This window comes from Dromaius novaehollandiae, chromosome 3 (assembly GCF_036370855.1).
Source record: "Dromaius novaehollandiae isolate bDroNov1 chromosome 3, bDroNov1.hap1, whole genome shotgun sequence".
NCBI classification, from domain to species: Eukaryota; Metazoa; Chordata; class Aves; order Casuariiformes; family Dromaiidae; genus Dromaius; species Dromaius novaehollandiae.
In genome coordinates, this window is record NC_088100.1 from 49810964 (window position 1) to 49832912 (window position 21949).

At 39.0% G+C, this 21949-nt stretch overlaps 1 protein-coding gene across 1 annotated transcript; it reads left to right on the forward strand.

The window, feature by feature from the left end:
• The first annotated feature begins 10 nt into the window (after positions 1–10).
• Positions 11–14539, forward strand: QRSL1 (glutaminyl-tRNA amidotransferase subunit QRSL1). The gene is made up of 11 exons (XM_026119975.2): positions 11–158; positions 330–489; positions 1668–1766; positions 3302–3398; positions 5115–5291; positions 7375–7550; positions 7679–7791; positions 8815–9007; positions 10844–10961; positions 12895–13100; positions 13597–14539. Exons 1-11 carry the CDS (start codon positions 135–137, stop codon positions 13806–13808), a joined length of 1575 nt encoding a protein of 524 aa, XP_025975760.1. The 5' UTR covers positions 11–134; the 3' UTR covers positions 13809–14539.
• The last annotated feature ends 7410 nt before the right edge of the window (positions 14540–21949 follow it).

A 21949-nucleotide genomic window follows, 5' to 3' on the forward strand; every position in this document is an offset into this window, starting at 1 on the left:
GCCAATGGGCGGCCGGCTTCTACGCCGCCGGGCCAATGGCGCCGCTCGATGTTGCGGCAAGATGGCGGCGCCCAGGCGCTCGCTGTCGCGCCGCGCCGGTGGAGGAGTCGTGAGGCGGCGGGGAGCAGGCCGTCATGTTGCGCGCCTCCCTCCGAGAGGTGAGTAGCGGCACCGAGCCCGCCCTGGTAGCCGCCGGCGCGCGGAGAGGCGGAGCCGCGGCCGGTGACCGGGCTGACCGGCGCGGGGCCCGGCTCCGTGCGGGGAGGGGGGCCGTGCCCCAAGATGGCGCCTCAGCCGCGGGGCGCTGACGGCGGGACGCACGGTTGCAGGTGTCGGCGGCGCTGAAGGAAGGACGCGTGAGCGCGACGGAGCTGTGCCAGCGGTGCCTCTCGCTCATCAAAAGCACCGGCTTCCTTAACGCTTACATTACCGTCGCGGAAGGGACCGCCTTAAAGCAGGCTGAAGAGTCAGAGAAAAGATACAGGAGAGGTACGTTAGCTTACTTGTGTTGGTATCAGCCCTTCAAAACCTGCTGTGGAGGAGCTCTGTTTGTTCAGTGAAGTACCTCTTATTTTTACAGCAGGTGCACGCGTTACTCCTTTGGCAGTCGGCGGATGGGGTTGTAGGTACGAGCCCCATGGGTTTATGTGCGTTAGCCGGAGCACATGCAGTTCGGTGGTCGAGGGCAGGACTGGGTCAAAGCCAGTTAGCATATTTCAGCAGCAGACTACAGATTAAATAAGCTCCATACCCACTGAATGCTGCTGCAACTTGGCTGCCTCTGCTTTCCCCTCACAAGTTGGGTTTGAGTTAGTAGCGATTGCCACAAGCAAGCAGATGTGGTGGTCTTTGCTGGCCCATCAGGCAACACAGTCAGATTTGCTCCTGTGCATGTCAAGTTTTAAATTAAAAAAAAAAAAATAGAGCAACTCTGATAATCTTCAGTTATTTGCTGGTGAACAGAACAGCATTAAATCGTGTTGTCTACAGCAGGTAGAGGTTGCTGTGTCCTCACTGACGAACTTTCCTTCTTCCTTTTCCTTTGCATTTCCTAAATGACAGAGAAGGGAAATTTTCGCCTGATGGGGTACTTTTTTTTCCTTTCTGGGTGATGCTTGCTAACCTCTGACAGATTAAGAAAATTGCCAAACGGAGTGTTTTGCTTCCTGACATAGGTACTTTTTTGGGGGGGGATGGGGGATGGTGAATAATCAGTCACGTATGGAAGACTTTCTCTGTTACTGTCATTTTTTAAGATTATATCTACTGTATATGTCAGATAGGCAGAATTTATGACTGCCAGCTTAGGGATGGAGTAGATTTAGGCAGTACCTAAGGCTGAAATAAGCATTATGTGGCCACATTTGAAGAAGTAAGCACTCCTTTGGGATTGCTAACCTGTCTGAAAGCAGCTGCCTGTATTGCAGGCTTAGGAGCATTTGCAGAACTGGGCTCTGCAGAGATAAATCTGGTCTGGGCAGACATAATGCTAGAGTTAAAACAGAAGACAGTTCTTGAAAATGTAGCAGATGGCCATCCCATGTGATGTGGATAGAATTCTTGCTTCCAGAAAAAAATGAAGTGACTTATAAAATAAGATGTAATTGATAAAAAGACAGTACACTTTGATTTAATCCCTGTTGTCTTTGTAATAATACCTCATCCAGGTCAACCGCTGGGTGTTCTAGACGGAATTCCTTTTGCAGTAAAAGACAACTTTAATACAGCTGGCATTGAGACAACATGTGCATCAAACATGCTAAAAGGTACAGTAGAGCTTTTTAAGTAAAGTCAGATCTCATTTCAAAGCCCTAACTCCCTTCTTTAAAGGAATTATGGAGCAGAGTCTTCCAGAAATCCAAGTATCTTCAAAAAATGAACTGAAGTCATTTCAGTCTTTTTCTGCTTTCCTCTGCCAAGCTCTTTTGGTGTTACTGGTGCATCTTTTTCTTATGTAAACACGTTTTCTTGTTTATTTACACAGTTACATTGCTGTTAACAATGCAATGTTTATTGTAGCCAATCTACTGAAAGGTAACAGCTCTCTAGTTCACATTTCGCTTCATGTTACTTTTAGATTTATAGGAGAGCTGTCAGCACTTTTTGCTGTTGTCTTGTCTAGCCAAATGCAAAGATAGCCTTTTTTTGTTCTGTTGATAATTCTAACTTAAATAGTTTATTCGTATCGCTGTAAGAGAGTAGTCATTACAAGTTTTCTATACCTTCCGTGATATACAAACATAATCTGGAAGGCTTTTTTTTTTTTAAATTTGTTCAAATTTCATAAGCTCGTTGTTTCAGTTAACAGTCCACGAAGATTTTCAAGAAATTAGAATGTTTTCTTAGTAGAAGCATTTGAAGAAAAAAAAAGACACAAATAGACTCCTTAATTTTCCCTTAAGGAGAAAGCATTTCTTGTATCAGTTTTATTCTGCCATATGTACAAAGTAAAGCTGTAAAACTTAGAGGAAGGATAGGATTCTGCTAATTTATTGAGTTAATCTGATGACTGTGTTTTTATAACAGAAGAAACAACAGCAAAAAAAGACTTCTTCCTTTAAAAACGCATCATATTACCTCAGATGCTTTTCCTTGCGCATATTTTCAGACCCATTGTGACTGATTGTAGTAGTGTGGCTGACAGTATTAGGAGTGGCGTTTTGTTTTTTGCCAGTTCCAATTGAGGGTGTGAGTAGAGAAATCCCTGTCAGTATTCACAAAAGGAGTTGGTTGCCACCCAGCACCTCTTGCAAGTGATATGTTTCTCATCCTAGTTTATATAAGGTCTAAGGGATCACACGCTTGATTGCAGGATAGCCGCTTAGTATTTCAGCTTGTGGCTAGCTGTATGCTCCTTTATCTCATGATAACGGCATATAGTTCAACACAGCTTAGCAATTTTCTGTAAAGAGCTATTTCTCATTTCTTCTCACTTCCTGTGGGGTAAGAGTATATATTTGAGACAGTTACTGCAAATTGGCTGATTCCAGTAATTTGGTACTCTTATGGTAAGTTGTTTGTGTGAAGTCTTAGTTCTACAGTTCAGAATTGTACAGTTCAGAATTACTGGATTATAAATTGTGGAAGAAGAAAAACATCGTGAATAGAACAATATTTGTTTTACTTTTGGTAAATTTTGATAATTAATAGTGTTATCATGAAGCAAAATTTTAGCACCACGAAGTGACAATTCTTAGGCAAAAATAATGACAAGTTTGGAGTGTTCGGAGGAGGTTGCAAGGATTCTGAAAATCATCCATATCTCACCAACCAGTCTCTTAACTGTTCTGATTGTTTTCAGGTTATATTTCTCCTTACAATGCTACAGTAGTTCAGAAATTATTGGATCAGGGAGCTGTCCTTTTAGGAAAAACAAACCTAGATGAATTTGCAATGGGGTGAGTGATGTTTCTTATTTTTAAAATGTGATTGCAGTTTAAATAGAATATAAACCACCAGTTCTGATCTATCTGTAATCCTTAAATCCTCTTTGTGTGAGTTTAGAAAAGTGAATACTTATCCTCAAGGAGCATCCAAAGTTGCATGAATTTTTCCCTGAACATTTATATGGTTGTGTAAATCATATAAATGCTGATTTTTATGAAAATAGTGTTTGACCAGAGCTGTGCTTGAGGGGGAGGAAGCAGCACAGCCCTTGCAGAGGGCAAGAAGGCTTTTTTAAGTCCAGCTGTGTTAGTAGAATTGGTTACTACCCCAGTTGTTTGTTGCCTTCTCTCTGCTCGCTAGTGATTTCTGACCTTATCATGCCCCTGATGATAGTTACTGCCTCTGCCAGTCATCCGCTGCCGTTATTTGTACAAGTTCTCCCTGAATTGCTGCAGCAGGCTAATCCACAGTAACAGTTTAAATTGCCTAAGCTGATGTTGTTGGCTTTTGTCAGGACCAAGTTGGGAAATGTTTTCACAAATTGATTCTCCAGCAAATCGGTGAGGGCAGCAAGTTATGGCAGGGAGCAGTGATGGACAGTTAGGGATGGGACACTGCTGGATCTGGAAAGAATTGCCTGGGAATTTAGTTACCCATGAGAAGTAATAAGTGTTGTATTTTGTTTTATCTAAACTAAAGACAGAACTGATTGGAAATTCAGACAATTTGCATGGATGTAATCTGGCTGCATTGTTTTGGATAAAGTCATCTCTTTGTCAAAAATAAACTCCACAAAAGAAGGGCAGGGAAAAAGCACAGAAAAAAACCAACTGATTACACAGTGATATAGCTGGTCTGAGCTCATCGAAGCTCAAGGTTCTGCTGAAAAGGATTGTCCCACCCCGGCCTCATCGCTGGACTGTGTGTTTGCATGGTCTCACTTGTGCTAGAACCAGCATGGCCTCCCCACGAGCTTGATCAGGGAGCTGATCCAGCTCAAAAGTCAGGTCTTGGTAAGGTTAGTTACCTGCTGTGTCAACCGCCTGTTGTGTCAGATGGTTTGGCTAGTAACGCGAGTACCCTAAAATCAGGAAGAACATGAAGCAGAGGTTGGGAGAAAGGTGGAAACCCCCACTCCTGCTTCTGTTAGCAGCCCACACTTAGACTGGTGTAGGCTAACTGCAACTGAACCCTGAGAAGCCAGTCTAGCAATCTAAATCAAGAAACTCTGGCCTTGGGAGAAGGCTACGGAGGGAGTAATAGCATTTTATTTGCAGAGCAGTGCTCGTTCCTGCTATTGCAGGGCTTTTTCTTACCTCTACCAGCACAGTTTTCCACAGCTGTGGTCATATTTTTTTGTCTTTTCCAAACGCAGGGTTAGGAAACTAGAAGACCTTTGTTTTGTAGCAGATGTGCAGCTTTACTGTTATGTGGCTCATAATCAGTTTTATGTTGTGTTGTTACGTTAGTTTTAGTGGCATTGGCACATGTCAGAGTGAGGTATGAGTTCATGTTTCTGTCAAAGTACTGTGTCAGGGGTGAAGATCTAAAACTTTGCAATTCTGTGTAATGTTGTTGGAGTTGATTGTGCAAGGATATACATACCCCTGTCTTTCCATGTTGAAATTGAATTTGCTAAGGTGAAGGATGAAGAAATGGATAAACTCTTTCAATGGAGTGTGTCATCTGTCACTTTTGTTTGTATTTATCCTATCTGAATATCTTAGATCTGGGAGTACGGATGGGATATTTGGACCAGTCAGAAACCCCTGGAGTTATTCAAGACAGTACAAAGAAAAAGCTCCGCCAAAATCCAGTTCTGAGAATGAAGAGTCTGACTGGGTAATAACAGGAGGAAGTTCAGGAGGCAGTGCTGCTGCTGTATCATCTTTCACGTGTTTTGCGTAAGAGGCTTTTTAGAATTGTTTTTAATTAAATTTCTCAAAATATGTTGCAAGGCTTTAATTTTATAATCTTTTAATAAGGTAGTTTCAATGTTTATCTTGTTTGAAATGTGAGGATTATTTGCACTGGTACACAAGAATTTGTTTTAGCATCTCTAATTTATTCCCAGCATAACATGTAGCCAAAATGATTCCATGCAGGTAAATTTAAGCTTATTAATTTTAAGTGTTATACAGCATGCTGATGCGACCACTTTGTACTGCATGCAATAAAATACTAATGGCAGTAAAGAAATGACATTTTATTGTTATTCTCACATACTATGTTAAAAACAGCATGGGATTTGTGACACATTCTCCACCCAGATAAGTGTATTACAGGTGCACACACTAAAATATAATTCAGAAAATGACAAGATCCCTGAACTGATAACTGTGTAGTAAGCTCTCCTCCCATTCTTTGTTTTTATAGCAGGGTTGTGTAATAATACAGATGCGTGAGATTTGGGAACTGAAAGCTTTCAGATCCCTGACTTACCCAAAGGAAGCCAGCTACACAGATACCCTAGATAACTATCTTTAAAAAAAAAAAAAAAGAAATCAAAGAGAGTTTAAAAAAAAAAAAAAGAACAAGCTGGCATTTTTTTTTAATAATTATTATTTGCATGGAATAGCAATCCTTTATTTAAGAAATCAGTTGCTTATACTGTCTTCCCATTCAAATATATTAAGAAAAATCTGACCCTTAAAACTTTACACTTTTCTATTTTTGTGGTTTTTAGAGCTACGTAGTGGAGCTCAGTATATATAAGATTATTTCAATTGTGCTTTTAATTGTTTGTTACTGTTTACTGAACGCAGTGCAGCCTCTCCCAAGGACTGCTGGTCCTTGTCCTGAGCCAGAATGGCCTAATCCTGAGATGGTCTGGCACCATCTCTGATGTTTCTGGGCGTGCTTACCTTCCAACCTGCACTGCTTAGCACTTTGTCAGATCAGGGAGATTTTTCTTCCAGCTATTTTATTGCCTATAATCCATCACGTATTCACTATTAGTTTCTTTCAAGCATCAGGAATGCTGCCAATCTTTCTTTTTTCAATTTGAGATTTGGATGTACAGAAGTGTTACAAAAATGAAGATGTTTTGCATCAACGTAAAAGCTTTGAGAAAATTCCATTTCAGCAAAGTCAGTTGAATTGGTTCAGCCATTTCACAAATGAGTGCCTATGGGAAAAGTCACATGCCCATGTCAATAAAAAATATGCCTCTTTCCTAAGTTTATTTTGTATTTGTTCAAGATTTTGATGAAAACAGTTTTATTTAAAAAAAATTTTTTGAGCTAAAATAATTAAAAACAAGAAAAGAACAACAGGTGTCACTTCAGTGCGACTTGCCTGTTCCATTACAATTCCTGAAATAAAAATTTCAATTTAAAAGGAACAAGGCTTCACTTACAAAAGAACAATAAAATGAGTCAACTTGTAAAAATAATAATAATAAATTGTGTTCTAAAATCCCACTTATGCTACCATAAAGTGCAAATTCTGATGCTGTGCTTTGTAGGCTTGGAAAACAGGAAAAACATCCTTTGCTTTGATGGGATGTGCTCCCTTTTTCTGGGGGAAAAATGCATACTTTATCATTATTTCTTTGTATACTGGGAAGTGCTGCTTCATAGTCTATTGCTGACAGAATAAATGAGATCTGAATGTCTGAAAATCATACACTAAGTCACATGAGGCATGTCTTTCAGAGAACACAGAAATGGAGCGGACCAGCAGAGATGCCAGAAGTAGATATTTAGGACCATATTCAGAGGGCCTGTATTCTACCTGTGTGTCCCTGCTTGGTGGAGAGAACTGGGCTCTTCTGATGACTAATTCAGAGGCCCTAAGAACGGATACTGAGAATGGATAAAAACTAGTGGATGTAGAGAGCAAACTGAAATTCAGGCTGTGTGATTATGACTTCTAATCTGGAAGAATTCACATGTTTTTAAAACTATATATCATAAAGCCATGCATTTTTATTCTTTGAAAGTGTTCTGAATTATTTTACTAATGGTAATTCTTTTGAAACCATAGAGCTTTAGGGTCAGACACAGGAGGATCTACCAGAAACCCTGCTGCTCATTGTGGAGTAGTAGGTTTAAAGCCAACATACGGACTGATTTCTCGCCATGGTCTCATTCCTTTAGTGAATTCCATGGATGTGCCAGGAATCTTAACCAGATGTGTGGATGATGCAGCAGTTGTGTTAGGTATTTCTGTTATATATGTCTTTGTATACTACATGTCTTTGTTTACAGCATGTCTCGAAACAAATTGAATTTAGATTATTCACTGTACATTTTTTTTTTTCCTATTCACATGTCATTTCATATTTCAGGTTCACTTGCTGGACATGATCCTAAAGACTCTACCACGATTCAGGACACCTTTAAGCCGTTTGAACTACCCAACTTGATAGATGTCAGAAAGCTCTGTATAGGAATTCCTAAGGTAACATTTTAATTCTGTCAATATTTGATTGGATGGGCAGGAACAACAAATAAGACTCCTACCTAAATAAAAAATATTTTTATATCCTGTCCGTCACCTCCCAGTCTCTCGTGATTTAAATTAGGGAAGGCAGTATGAGCAGCTGCTGGAAAAGAGAAGTATGTGCTTTGTTGCCTCCACAGGTGATCCAGAGGGAGCATGTACCAGTGCTTCATCCAAAATGCTTTGTCATTCTTGTCAAAATCATATGACTGGAAAATTAGTTAGCTGCCTACTGTTTAGATTTTGGTAAATCTAATGTAGTGGTTTTGGTTAATTATCCATATTCCTTGAACAGTTGTTTTCTGCTGTTACATGTTATCCTAAACAGGTACATGTATAATCTTAAGCATGGGTAGTTGCTATTCAGAAATCAGACAGTATTTTGACCTTGTGGGTTTTAGAAATGAAGCAAGCATCTTCAAGAGTAGTGAATTTAATAGAATAACTTAGCTCTTAAACAGGAGCGTAGCTAATTTAGTCTAAGTCATATCCCAGCCCCCTTATTATAATTCTTTGGTGGGTTGTTTTGTTTTTTGACTAATGCATGCCAGTTGCCACTGATGTGTTGTAGGCATAATTTCTTTCTACCTCCCATATTTACATTAGCCCTAATATTAGGGTTTAAATGTGAAGAGATGCTGCCCATGAACTACAGAACAGTGCAGTACAGTCTCCATAAATGGATGAACAAGTGGGTAACAGAGGAACTTCTCATCCAGAAATCACTGGTGAAATTCCCTTGCTTCCATTACAGAGGTTGATCCTATTGAAATGAACATAATACTCTTTGAAAGACTGAATCCTGTTAATTTATACCACTTGATTCTATAACGTATAGTAGATACAGAAGGCTATAATTTCTTAAAATCATTCAGTGGCGAGGGGATAGTTTTGAAGTATTTTTAGCACATAGCATTTGCTTGTTGACTGCCGTTGAAAGTAAACCAGTGTATAAAATCATTCTCCTTGTTTTTCTTTAAGGAATACCATGCACCAGGGCTTTCTAGTGAAATTCTGGCACTGTGGTCAAAGGCTGCTGACCTTTTTAAGGATGCAGGTGCTAAAGTAATTGAAGTGAGTTTACCACATACACGTTACTCAATTGTCTGCTATCACGTGCTGTGCACAGCAGAAGTAGCATCAAATATGGCCAGGTTTGATGGACTGGAATATGGTAAGGCCTTTGAAATTTTTTTTTGTTCTCAAACAATAGAAACATTGCTGAGTGCATTAAAAATATCGGTTGCAATGTGTATGCATTTCATAGTTGAATCTTTGGTGATGTTTCTCTAAGTTGCAGTAGAGTAAAAACCTTGTTCAAATAAAGCTGGAGTAAATCTTTCGACTGAGTTGACCTAAAGGTATTCTCGCTGTTGTGAAACCCAGATACCTTTTAGGCTAAGGGAATGAATACATTTTCTATTTTTTTTGTAATTATGAATTAGTAAAACTATGAAGTACTGTATATTCTTTAGTATTCTTTAGTTTTTATGGAGTATTTGGAATATATTTGATAGAATAGCAAATGGTATTGAATTCAGATATGTGATGGTACTGCCCATAGTGTTGCATAGTTTTTTTCTTTGTTGTTTTTTCTTTTTAGCTGCTAAATTACTGTATAGCTAGTGCCTTATTGTGCTTTATCAGGGCTAGTCAGAAAAAAAAAACCAGCCTAACCAAGCTAACCTTCTTATTGGGTCTGTGTTGTGAACTGAAACACTTCAACCAGTGTAAATGGTGGATTCAGTGCCTTTTTTGGGTAAAGCATATCTTGTGTATGATTTTTTTTTCCACCCTATATTATTTTTAACAAATGTGTAATATACAAATATGAACTAAAGAACAATTCATAATCCATGGGCAAAGGAATGAGCTAACCTTAAAATAACTTATTTGTGCTTGCATCGTATGACTAGCTCAAGAAAGATAGGGTTTAATGGATTACTGCTTTACTTTGTCAAATGCATGTCTATTATTTGTTCACATATATGTGGTGGTAATAGTGGTAAACAAAATCCTATTTCTGAAGTTAAAGAAAGTACTAATATTCCAGAGAACATTAAATAAAACAGCATTATAAAGAGTTGGCAACTTGTCTTTGTTTTTTTCCTTTAGTAGTTTGATATAGAAGAGATGCATGTCATTTAAAAGCTTTGACAGATGATATTGCACTCATTTTGAACTTGGGCTTTTATGATATTTGTAGCATACTCCTACCCCTTTGGAGTCTGTTCTGTCCTAATCTGATACTGCAAATTTGATACTGCAGCAATCCCAAAAAGCCAATAAGCAAAACCAAGGTTTTAAATGACGTTCCAAGTCTTTTCATACATCTGAAGCACAGAATAAAATGATCGTCCAAAATCTGCATTACAGCACTGCTTTACTGCAGCAAGTGGAATTGCATCAATACAGCAGTACTTTTTTCAGTCCTATGTCTTTTGGTGTGCTTAAAGTTATTGAAAAGATTTAAGGTATCATAGAAAACCCATTCATATACTTCAGAGATGTTAACAGGCTTAGTATCAGGCTTCATATGAATTAGTTATTTATTTTCACAAATCTGCTTTTAAGCCTGAGGGAAAAATACTGGTTAAGTACCTCCTTTAAAGAGTACAGACCTACATTATGCAATTCTGTTGTTTATCTTTGCTCAAGATAAACTCAATGCTAAGTCACCACAGTTATTGAAGTATTTACATGTGTTCATTTTGGGAGAGGGAAGGCACATTTTATTGAAAAACAGAGATTAAATATAGTAGCTTTCTCAGCTGCAGTTATCAGTAAGGGTGAATAGAAGTATTTCACTTGTGGACACACGAGTGTCTGGGGTTAAAAACTGTTTAATATCACTATAATAAAATGTGAAAATGCTTTGTTGTTTTTCGAAAATAGTAGCATGTCAGACTGCAGTAAATGATGTTACTATATGTACCATTATTTTATGTTGATAAATCTTAAAGATCACAAAAAACATTAATTTCCAGATTGGCTTTTTCTTTCTTTTCAGGCCATCGTGCTGACATGAACAAGTCCACAGAAAGTATGTATGCTGCAACACGACGAGAAGGTTTTAATGATGTTGTAAGAGGAAGAATTCTATCAGGAAACTACTTTTTGTTGAAACAGTAAGCAGAACACATCTTAAAGTTCAAATTTACCACAGTAACAATTTGTTACATAAATTGTAATGAAATTGGCTATCATGACTTGAAAAGAAAAATCTGTTCCTACGCTAGTAGCTATCTGTATCATTATTATTGCTTTAGCTATATAATACCTAGCTAACTGTTAATAATGAGTGAAAAATATTATCTTTTAGTCCTACCAGCAAGCATTTTGAACTAATTAAGTAAAACAATGTAGTAATTTTACCGCCCCCATCGGAATAGTATTGGCACCTGTTAAATTATGGAAAAATCTATCCTAGAGTATGTCATTGAAGTCATCCTGAAGCTGTCACTGTTGTAGTGTTAAAAGTTCTGTAGCTATTAATCTCATTAAAGTTGCACAGAAAAGCTTCTGGTACATTCTACTGAGGTCTTCTGGAGAAAGTGAGAAGATGTGACAATTAACTGTAACTCTCTGTCTCAGTATGCAGGGAAGGGCAGGCACTGCCAAAGGTACTGAACTAACATTTTATAGAAGCCAGGTGTTTATTAAACTCATGCAGGGAAACTGGTGCATGGTTCAGAGTTTGATTTTTTTTTTTTTTTTTAATTCATTCCTTATCTAGCAGTCCTAATTTAAAATTATGTTCATAGGAACTCTTATTTTCTCTGCCTTAATTTCTTTATAAAACGGAAAAATTAATTGTATAATCAGTCTCAAAGCAAATGCACCGCAGAAAGAGCTCTGTCAGCAAGAATATTCATGAGATGTGACTTTTAGTTGCTCTCAGAGACAGGAATGTTGTCAGTCAGTATGTAACAACCAGCTTTTATGGAATGCTGGCATTCCTGCTAAGTGTGCTCCTTCTGGTTACAACTGTCCAGATCAGTTTTCCTAAGCCTGGAGTGAATGCTTTAAAATTCATGTAGCTTACTTTTCAGTGAAGGAATGCAAAATTGGCTTCCATGAAGATTGAACAGAAGGAGTCCTATTCCTGTCAACAGTAAATTGTTTCTGAAGAACAGAAAGGAGGATTCAGAAAGCATTCTTAGAATAAATAGCAGAGGCAAATGTCTGTCTCTCTTGCAAACATTGCATTTTACAGAGTATTTTTATCTAGCTTTTGAAATGTGTAAAATAACTAGGTGTTTGATTCATGAAATGACAGCATGTTGCAATTAATGGAGAGTATGTGTTTAACAATATTTCTCATTTTTTTAACCCAAAATAGTCTTTCCAGCTTAATATTTTATTTGAGGTCTTTTTTATTCCTTTTATTGTTTCCTTAGATTAACAGCTAGCATGATTTCAGAAATGACTCAAAGATGGCTGATTTCCATAATATAACTCGATAACTAGAATCTGCTGTCTCTTATTTTTTACAGACATTTTCATTTGTTTTCTAGAAACTTAAATTTTTAAATTATTCTGGTGAGGGATTGGATCTGGAGCAATTCCAGATGTTTTATCTACACACACTCTGGCAGACTTTCCTACTATCTTAGGATACAGTTGTTAATACCCCTATTTTTAGAGTAGTTATTGTTTTAGCTGGCCATTGTTCTTGAAACTGAACTTTTAAATGTACAGTGAAATCCCTAAATTCAGAGATGTTTTGCATGTGAAATTGAAAGGAATGATTAACACAAAGCCAACCAATTTGTTTCTGCTTCAGAATTGTATAGAGCTTAGAACTCGATGGACTAAGCTTACTTATTTACATGAGGAAGAAAAATTTGGCAATCGTCTGTCTTTGACCACTTAATGGCTATGAGAGCATAAGCATCACATTTGATGACTAAACTTGTGGTATATCAAAAACTCAAATGCATGTATTAATCTTTTAACCGGGAGGAATAATGAGCTTATCTTTTCTAAGGTCACTAAGAAGTTAAGCTCTGTATTTTCAGAATTACAGCATTCAACCCTCTGCTCCGTATTTCTTTCTAGAAACTATGAGAATTACTTTATCAAGGCACAGAAAGTCAGACGCCTCATTGCTGATGACTTTGTGAAGGTTTTTGGAAGTGGTGTTGATATTTTGCTCACTCCTACCACTCTGAGCGATGCAGTACCATATGTGGAATTCATCAAAGAAGACAACAGGACCCGCAGTGCACAAGATGATATCCTAACACAGGCTGCAAACATGGCTGGTGAGTAGGGACAGGAATTCATGTACTTTTTCCCTAACTAGTCAGTTTAAATGTCTCTTCCCTTCAGTCATTTAACCTCTTTTTGTATCAAGATATATCAACTCTATGTTGTAAACCATACAGTGATAAGCAGGTGAGGCTGGAAGGGTAGTTCATTTATAAAATGCTTTAAAATGTAAAGTCAGATTTAAAATAGGGCTCCTTGGAGCTGAGTTGGTGCTGCAGATAAGATGAATCCTTTCAGGTTTGGGAAGCTGAAATCTCTTTCTGAGGAAGATCAATTCCCATTTGAGAAGATGCTGTCTCCTTAAATCTCTCTAATTCATTTCCTTGTGATTACCTGATAGTATCTTCAGTTCATTGGCTTACATGGTTTTAACTGGTCTTTTTTCTCTACATAATTTCTGTTCTGGTTCTCTTAGGATTGTTACAAAAATGATTTCGATGGAATTTGTTTAATAGTAAACCTTTGCATATGTAACTTCTTTTCTTTCAGGACTGCCGGCCATAAGTATTCCTACAGCTCTTTCAAAGAGAGGCTTGCCAGTTGGGCTTCAGTTCATTGGACGTTCATTCCAGGAGAAGCAGCTTCTCACTGTAGCCAAATGGTTTGAAAAACAAGTAAAATTTCCAATGATCCAGTTAGAAGAAGTGAAGAGGCATGACTGCAGTGTCTTTCAGCATCAGAAATCTGTTTCTTTTTTGTAACACAAATCTTGCTAGTCAACTAAAGCAAGAAAGCTGAGGGGATTGTCTAAAAATGTAGTTTTGCAGTTAATTCTGTTCCGCAGAAATAATAATGTAGCTTAAGAAGACCATATGCAGTAACGTAGGATGGAATCATAACAGCTTGTTACTGTGTAATTAAGCTGAAGTGAATCACTGAGCAAACATGTTTGTGTTATTAAGAACCATTTATAACTGACACTGTTTTCCTTAGATTCAAATTACACATCTTGTGCCTGTGGCGCTGCTGCTTTTTCTATCTTTAGAGGGCGTCTAAGGTATCTGGCCCATTAAAGAACTAACCTGAACTTTTGTGTGAAAACTGCATGGTTGCCAATGGGCTTGGTTTCCTTCTGGAACATAGACTTTTGTAATCAAAACAACCTGCCAAGCTGTAAAGGAACAAAGGTATCAAGGAGCCATTCACCAACAGGTAAATGCAAAAGGAAATGAGAAAATAACATATGGAAGTTCATTAAAAGTGCTTTCCTCAAGCAAAACTATGCAGGAGGTGAAATGACTCCCGGGTGTACAAATCTTGCAGATTACGTCCATTGCAAGAAGGATTAATTCCAGATTTCTTCTGGAGGAAGATGTCCTCTAGTCCTCGAGTAGTCTGTGTGTGTGTATCTGTGTGTTTTTTTCTTCCTTCATCGCTGCTCTCTGTAATCGGCACTTAAAATGAATACTTACTAAATAAATTATTTTCTGCAGTTTAGCTCTCCAGAAGAGTTATACCAACTACTCTTTGATGGACAGTTATTCAGTACAATAGTAACTTGAAACCAATTTTCAGACTATAGTGTTAATGGACTGGAAGACCTACTGAACAACTAGCAAGCTGCTGTGAATGTTGTTGTTTCCATTTTCCACAATTGCAGAAGTGCAAAAGATTGAAGTTTATATCAGAAAAAGGGAAACTGTTTCCCCACCTGCACTTCCTTTGTTTTAAAGCAGGGATCTGAATCCAGTCTCCAGTATCTTCTTGGTGTTCTGAGATGTTTCTTCTGTTGGTAGCTTTCAAAGTGAAGACACCTGAATAATTATTTACACAATGAGGTATGCAGTAGAGAAGGTACAAACGAGACAGATGTCTGTCCTACAACTCTGAATAGTGTGTCATTTAAAACTTTGTTAATGATTGAGACCTGTCTTAAAATTAGAGCTGTAAGGACTTGAAAAACAGAACTCCAGTGGATGCTTAAATTTCTGGGCTACTAGATTCCAGGCAGCCCCAACAAGCCTTCTGCCCCCTTGCCTTTTGGGGGACCCCATACCAGATGCTCTTGCTGCAGTCCCCTATCTAATACTGAAATTCCACCAAACTGGAAGTGAGAGCTTAGGAAACAGCATAGTTTGGCAGCCTCAGGATAGAAGTAACAATGCCTCAGGTTTGTTTTAGGTGCTATCTAAGATACTTGGTGACTTATTAGAAAACCATCGCAAAGTAGTTGAGCTTGCATTTTAACAGGGTCTGAAGTAGCTTAATACCCAGGCTTAGTGCTAGATGCTATAATGGTTGTGAGCAGTGCTGCTGAGCAGAGCTTTATGCAGCTGCTGCCAGCACCTAACCATGGCTCTGGAGTTGCAAACAGTAACATTTTTATTATAGTTCAGTGAAAAACTCAAAATCGCTTGTTACAGGAGTAGAGGAATTTCAGAACACAGGAAGGTCTGGGGAAAAGAAATCTGCCTATACAAACATTTTGTACAGCTGTCTTGAAAAAACAATTCACTGATATAATAGAGTTGAAACCTTTATGGCATTGTAGCACAGCCACAGCAGGTGGCTAGGCGTAACCTTACCACACAGTGAGCCCTGCAAAAGATTTGCAGCCAAAGGATAATTCCAGTGCTTCCTGAAGGAAACAAAAGCTAGAGCTTTAACAAATGAGCAATCTGCTTAAACGTTTGGGAGTGGGAGATGTTTTTCTCCAGGGACTCGGAAATAGTAAGGATATTACATAGCAGAGAAGTTGTCTTGAGAAGAAAATTGTTAAGAACTTACACTGTGAGACATCTTAAAATACAACGACGATCTGATGTGTATGTTCCTGCAGTTTCCATTCATGTGTTTTCCCCTCACCCTTAATGAACTTTCACAGTAAGGACAAATTCAAAGCAAACTTGTTTTAACATAACTGCAGATATTTTGCTATTCACATGTTTCTCATTTTCTCAGGTGCACGCACTCAATAGTTACTGTGACTTCATTGTTTTTTTTCCCTTGACTTAGTGCTAGTCACTTTTCCATTGCTTTTATAGTTCACCTAGGAACTAATCTGTTCTGGAAAGTTGCAATGGGAATGTGCTTTGCAGCATACCCTGCCGGGGCTGTCCCAAGGGCTTCCCCTTGGACTCTGCCTCTCACACTGCTATTCCCTGTACGAACAGTAACTTCGGACTCATGTACTTACAGGATATGGGCAACGAGAAAATGAAAAGGTGTGCACTGCGTGTCTACAAATGTAAGAGACTGGTAGTGTTATACAATATATAATATATTATAACCATAATGCCACAAGAGAGGGCAGAAAAAATGCAAAAAAAAAAAAAAAAAAAGCAGCTTAAGTACGTTTGTTGTTTTCAGTATAAAAAATAAAGAGGAAGGTATCCAATTTCATAAATGTTAGAAAAAGACAGGAAACAAGAAACACTCACAATTATCTTAATTAGTTTACTACACTGTTCGTTGATTGATGCCCAGATGCAATTAAAGGATTCCAAGCTAACCTTTTCTATTACCTTGTTTTTTCTTTTTAAAAGAAGAAGCTTTTCTCCCAGCCAGCATGGGCATCTTCTCATGCTTATTGTTGAACACTGATAAAAGGATTCTTTAACTCAGAAGCATAGGGCATTCAGAGAAACAAGCATGAACCCTGCCAGGGGGCTTTGCCTATTCCTGTGTGCAGTTTTATAGCTTAGCCTGTGGTATGATGCCCTTACAATAATGGTGGAAGTACTGTCAAGAGTTGGAAGGAAATGTTGTGGCCCAATCACAAATGCACTTCAAAGCACTGGGAACTGAAATTTGTTTTAGCTGAAGGGCCTGTACTAGTACGTCAGTTTGTTGGCTGGTGAAAGAATTTATTTGGCCTGCCTTGCCACACTGATCTTGGCATATGATTGACAGGTTGCTGTTACAAGTGCTGTCTGCCAACACTCATCCCAATGGGGAGACAAGCGCCTACACTGCAGTATATTCATGATAGGCGCTAGGCAGTTTATCATGCCACCCAAGATGAGACTTTTCAGCTTGAGAAGAGAACAGAGAAGCACAGAAAGGTTGTTTAGGCAGACTCTGAAACACTAGGAGTTGGAAAACACATGGAAGAGGGGAAGTATTAAGTGTCATAGAAGCTGGTAACTCATTCAAGAAGCTGAAGATCTAGGGTAGGAAGACTGAAGAGATGAAAGACAGGGGGATGAGGAAGCAGAGGCAAAGGTGAAGGAGGTGCCCCAACTTTATGCTGTTGAAATCCTCAAAGGCTCACTTACCTTTTTGAATTGTATATCCCTGCCTAGAGTACCTATAGTCTGCTCAATTTAGTCCAACACCAGAGTGTTTAAGGCTTGAACTTGCAAGCTTTTAGTCCAAAGTGCTACTACCTGGGACAGAGATACATACTATCTGCTTAACAAAAATGAGAATGAAAACACACTATTAACAATACACTTCAGGAAGCCTAGGACCACACTGCGAAAGGGACCTCGTGGTCCACAGTTCTCTTTATAGGTAACTATTCCACGCAATCAGCTTCATAAGTTTATCAAGATAGGTCTAAAGAGTATTTTGATTTCTTTCTCCTGTTAGTATTCCAGAACCTTTCGTTAGAAATTTTGATCACAGCCAAGCTAAGTACACGTAATTGCTCCAGGCAATATTTTTCTTTTGTTTAGCTATGCCTTCTCACTCCATGTGTTTAATTCACTATTGTATTTTTAGAGCACAGTCACATTCTTTCTTAACCTTTACTGTACTAGGATGAGTAAGTTAAATTCTTCCAGTTTACTCCCATATAATAGACTGCCCACTGCTAATCTCGATAGCCATCTTCTGCACCCGCTCCAGCTGAATTCATCTGTCTTCTGACGTGGGTTACTAGTACTGTGAAGACAATTCCAGGTGCAGTCTTACAGGTGTGACCACATTAGTATTTCCCCATCTCTCTTGAAAAAGTCCTCCCCAGAACCCTCTGGAATTGCACATAGCCACATTATACCACACCAGTAGCTCAAAGCCAATTTATGGTTAACCAGTACACTCAGGGCTTTCTCTGTCTCCACTGGTGTCAATAGATAAGCATTTGTGGTATGAGCTGAAAGCTCATTATTAAGCCTCTGGGTTAGTGACCCTGCACTGTATAGAAGTACAAACTTCATCTCCTTGCTGCTATTCAAATTATCAGTGTTTTCCAGTTTTTCCTGTAGAGTCCAATTCTCCACTGTTTTGACAGTACCTCCCTGGTTCATGTAATCAGAAACAAAGAATGTGTCCTTCAAATAACTTTTACTTATCACTGTAACTTCATTGCAATAATTTTCCAAGCCATTGTTGCCAATGGACTTAGAAGACAATAAAAAACAGCTTCTTCTGTGTGCCCTCTGTAGGTGTCCCTGTGCCCTGATGAATCCTGACAATGCACCACCTAATGACAGCTAGATATAGCCTGAGCAGCTGCAACCCCTTGCTTTAAAAAAAAAGTTTTTGTCCATACTCTATAAAATTATGGCTTGTTTTTTGAAGGCTAAAACCAAACAGAGCCCCGTTGTGATCAACACTGTTCAAGAATATCAAGAAGAGAACCTGCCCCTGGAAAGAGCTTGCATCTGTTGTGTTCCAACCCCCATAACAACAACAAAACTCCAAACCCCAAGATAATAAGCTTTTGTGAAAAAGAACTGCTTTTTTGCTTTTGTATATACAGCACTGGCAACATAAGAGCTGGAATGATCTATTCTCAATTGCTAACAATGGGAACGCACTGAATCTCTAAAACCAGACCTTCAATAGGCAAAATCCAGCCTTGTCACTAAGACCAACTGCTAATAGCAATAGAGGATTGGAGCAGCTTATATTGAGGCTAAACCAGGTCTTGTACTTCAGCTAATGTTCATCCAAAATTGCACAGGGAAATCTTCAGGTGATCACTGCAACTAGGGCTACAAGGAGGGACCATTATGCTACCTTCTCACTTTATACAGAAAGTGTAGTATGTTGTTTAATGCTTAAATTCAGGTCTACCACAGAGGAAGAGTCACAATGAAAATGGCATCACTTAAATACAGAAGATGTTACTACTTCAAAAAGATACTATAGTCATAGCACTTTGGCAGTTATTAACTCAAAAAAAAAGAGGGGAAAAGCACAGTTGTGTTGCAAAAAGTTTGTGCTGTGGTCTTTTTTACATCATGTAAAATGATGTAATTTGTTTTATAGAAGAAAACATTTAATTTCACGATATTTAAACAGACAAGCAGCAAATCTTCTATTACAACCCCAATCAGGAATGTGACAGAGGGATATGTCTGTGGTGTTGCACTGAGTGGTGAACTACACTTCATTTTGGGTCTTCCGTTTTGGTTCTTCTTTGGATCTGTGCCCTGTGCTGACTATGCACACTGCAGATACTGCCTGCCTCGGAGGGAGCATGAAGTACCTCAAAAAGACTCTGAGAGAGACACCAGCTCTGCTTCGATCCACCCGTTCCCAAGGACACTAATTTGCCTGCCTGTGCTAAAGAGTAAGCCTGAGAAGGTGCTGGACTTCATCAGCTTGTCCACACAACAGTAGATCAGAGAAGACATTTAAGAGGAAAAGCTATCTCTGAGCAGGCTGTGCACCTCACCAGGGCAAAGGCTGGCTCGGGGCAGAAACAAAGGCAAGTGGGCTGCTTCTCCAGGAGTGCTGACCAGTAACAGGGCTAATACCAAGTTTAGGAGGGGGGCATCTCTCAGACTGCTTTTGTAGATCTGTACTTGCTGTTTTTGAGCGTAATGATGATTAGAGTTAATAGACTTCCTAGCTTCCAAGGACTCAGAGCTGAATTTGGATTTCTTTGTTTCCCATCGTAATCTTGAATCTTGAATTGATCACAAGATTCAAAGCACCCACACCAGCACGCATACACTGAGTGTGAGGAACATATAAAAACCACTAGGGCTTTTCTATTTAGTGTGAAACACTGGCTCTGCAATCAAGGATATAACACATGCCAACACATTAGGTCTGCCCCGGGAAATGTGCCTATGCATCCTCAGGGAGGAAAAAACGACCAGTTCTGTGCAAGTCTGTTTGGTTTACGGCATTCAGTTGACAGAATCACTCACAAAAGCCTGGTAACTGCCCACAGAAGTGTCCAGGCTGCGACAAGAGCAAATACCCAAAGTGGCTGCTGTGGAAAACTACACATGCTAAATAGCCACCGGAAAGTAATGCCAGGAGGAAAAGAGGTAAGCAGAGATCTTCCTCGATGCTCTTCAAGACTGTGTCAAATGACATTTCTGCAACCAGAAAAAAAGCCAAGGAACACGCACTTTATGTTGTAGCCAGTTCTGCCACACATGATTGCAATTAGACTTTGTTCCTTGAAGGCAGCCCGGCAGCAGTTCTGGGGTCTCCTGACACAGCCAGGGCAGGGGCTGCAGTGGTCTGCAGCTGAAGCGGGAGCAGATTACTCCTCCTAGCATCTCGCCTAGAAGGAGGAATGAAGTGAACCCACTACTCTGGGACAAAAAATTTCCTTTTGTTTTGCCCCTAAAATATATAGTAAGGCATTGTAGGCACCCAAGAGTATTTTTTGTACCTGTAGCACACTGGAAAATGATGGCAAACCAAACAGAACACCAAAGGAGAAAATTATTTTTGTAGGCAAGACAGCCTCAAATTCAAATGAATTTATTCTTCAAGCACAGCTATGCTTGCAAACAGCTTGATGAAAGCGGGTCGTGTTGCCCCGTTCTATCATCCCAGTGAAAGCCTGATTTAACATGCGTTAAAATTGGTGAAAAGGCTACAGAGTTCAGCTGAATCTGAACTGAACCAGCACCTGAATGAAAAACAATGAAGATATCAAGGATAAAATTATTTCCTTTTCTTCCTTAAAAGTGAGACCCTAGGACCCTGAGTTATAGCGTAAAGGAATTTCATGGAAAGATTGCTCAGGTCTGTGCAACATTTGCTCTTTACAAATAGACCACTTCTGACTCCTGCTCTGCCAGTCTGACACTCTTCCCTCCCACTAAATTCACGTCATTTAAAAATAAGATTTCCTAATGAACTGTGCTAATAAACATAGAATTTATTGACAGAGGAAGATGATGGAGGAAATCTTTCAAAGGTGAGAAGAAAACTGGTTCTACTTTCTGTAAATAGAATGGTTGTCCTGCTGGCAAAAAGCAATGTCTCACAGTCAGTAGGCCCTAGTAAGTTACCTGTTTGCCTAACAAAATTCTCCTCTCCTCCTCCTGTGTCTGAAAGCGCAGGCAGTCACTAAACCATCACCTGTGGCTTTCATGAGCAAACTCATTAAAAAAAAGTCACATTTCCATGTTGTCTAGTATTATTAGAGCAAGTGTGCTAATGAGTTCAGAACAGTTTGAAGCCATTGTAGAACACAGTTCAATCTTATTTAAGCTATGAGAATCTAACTCATCTCAAACTCCGGTTCTCACAGTCTCGGAGACTGCTGTCATAGCCTTAAATATCAGTTAGCACAGTGAATCAGTGGGAGATGGGAGGACAATACAATTTAATTATTGTGTTGATCTATTCTATTTTTAAGTCCTTTTCTAAGACCTCCTGCAAGCACTAACCTTTGTCTGTGATTACCATTAAGGAGCATTGGCAAGAAATAATATTGCATAACTTAGAATTCTCAGGACAAGAGCATGAAATTTGAAAATGAGTTTCATCATTTGTGAATAGCCTTTGGATATGTCTAGCTAACACTGTCAGGTGCACCTGTATATCACTTTTACAACATCTGGCTATCTCCAGTTTTCCATACATTAATCTTTACCGATAGGTAGAGGATACTGTTTTTCTCTACAGAGGAAGAACAGAAATCAAAGATATCATTTTCAAAGTGTCCTTTTTCAGAAGGACTTAGCTCTGTACTCAT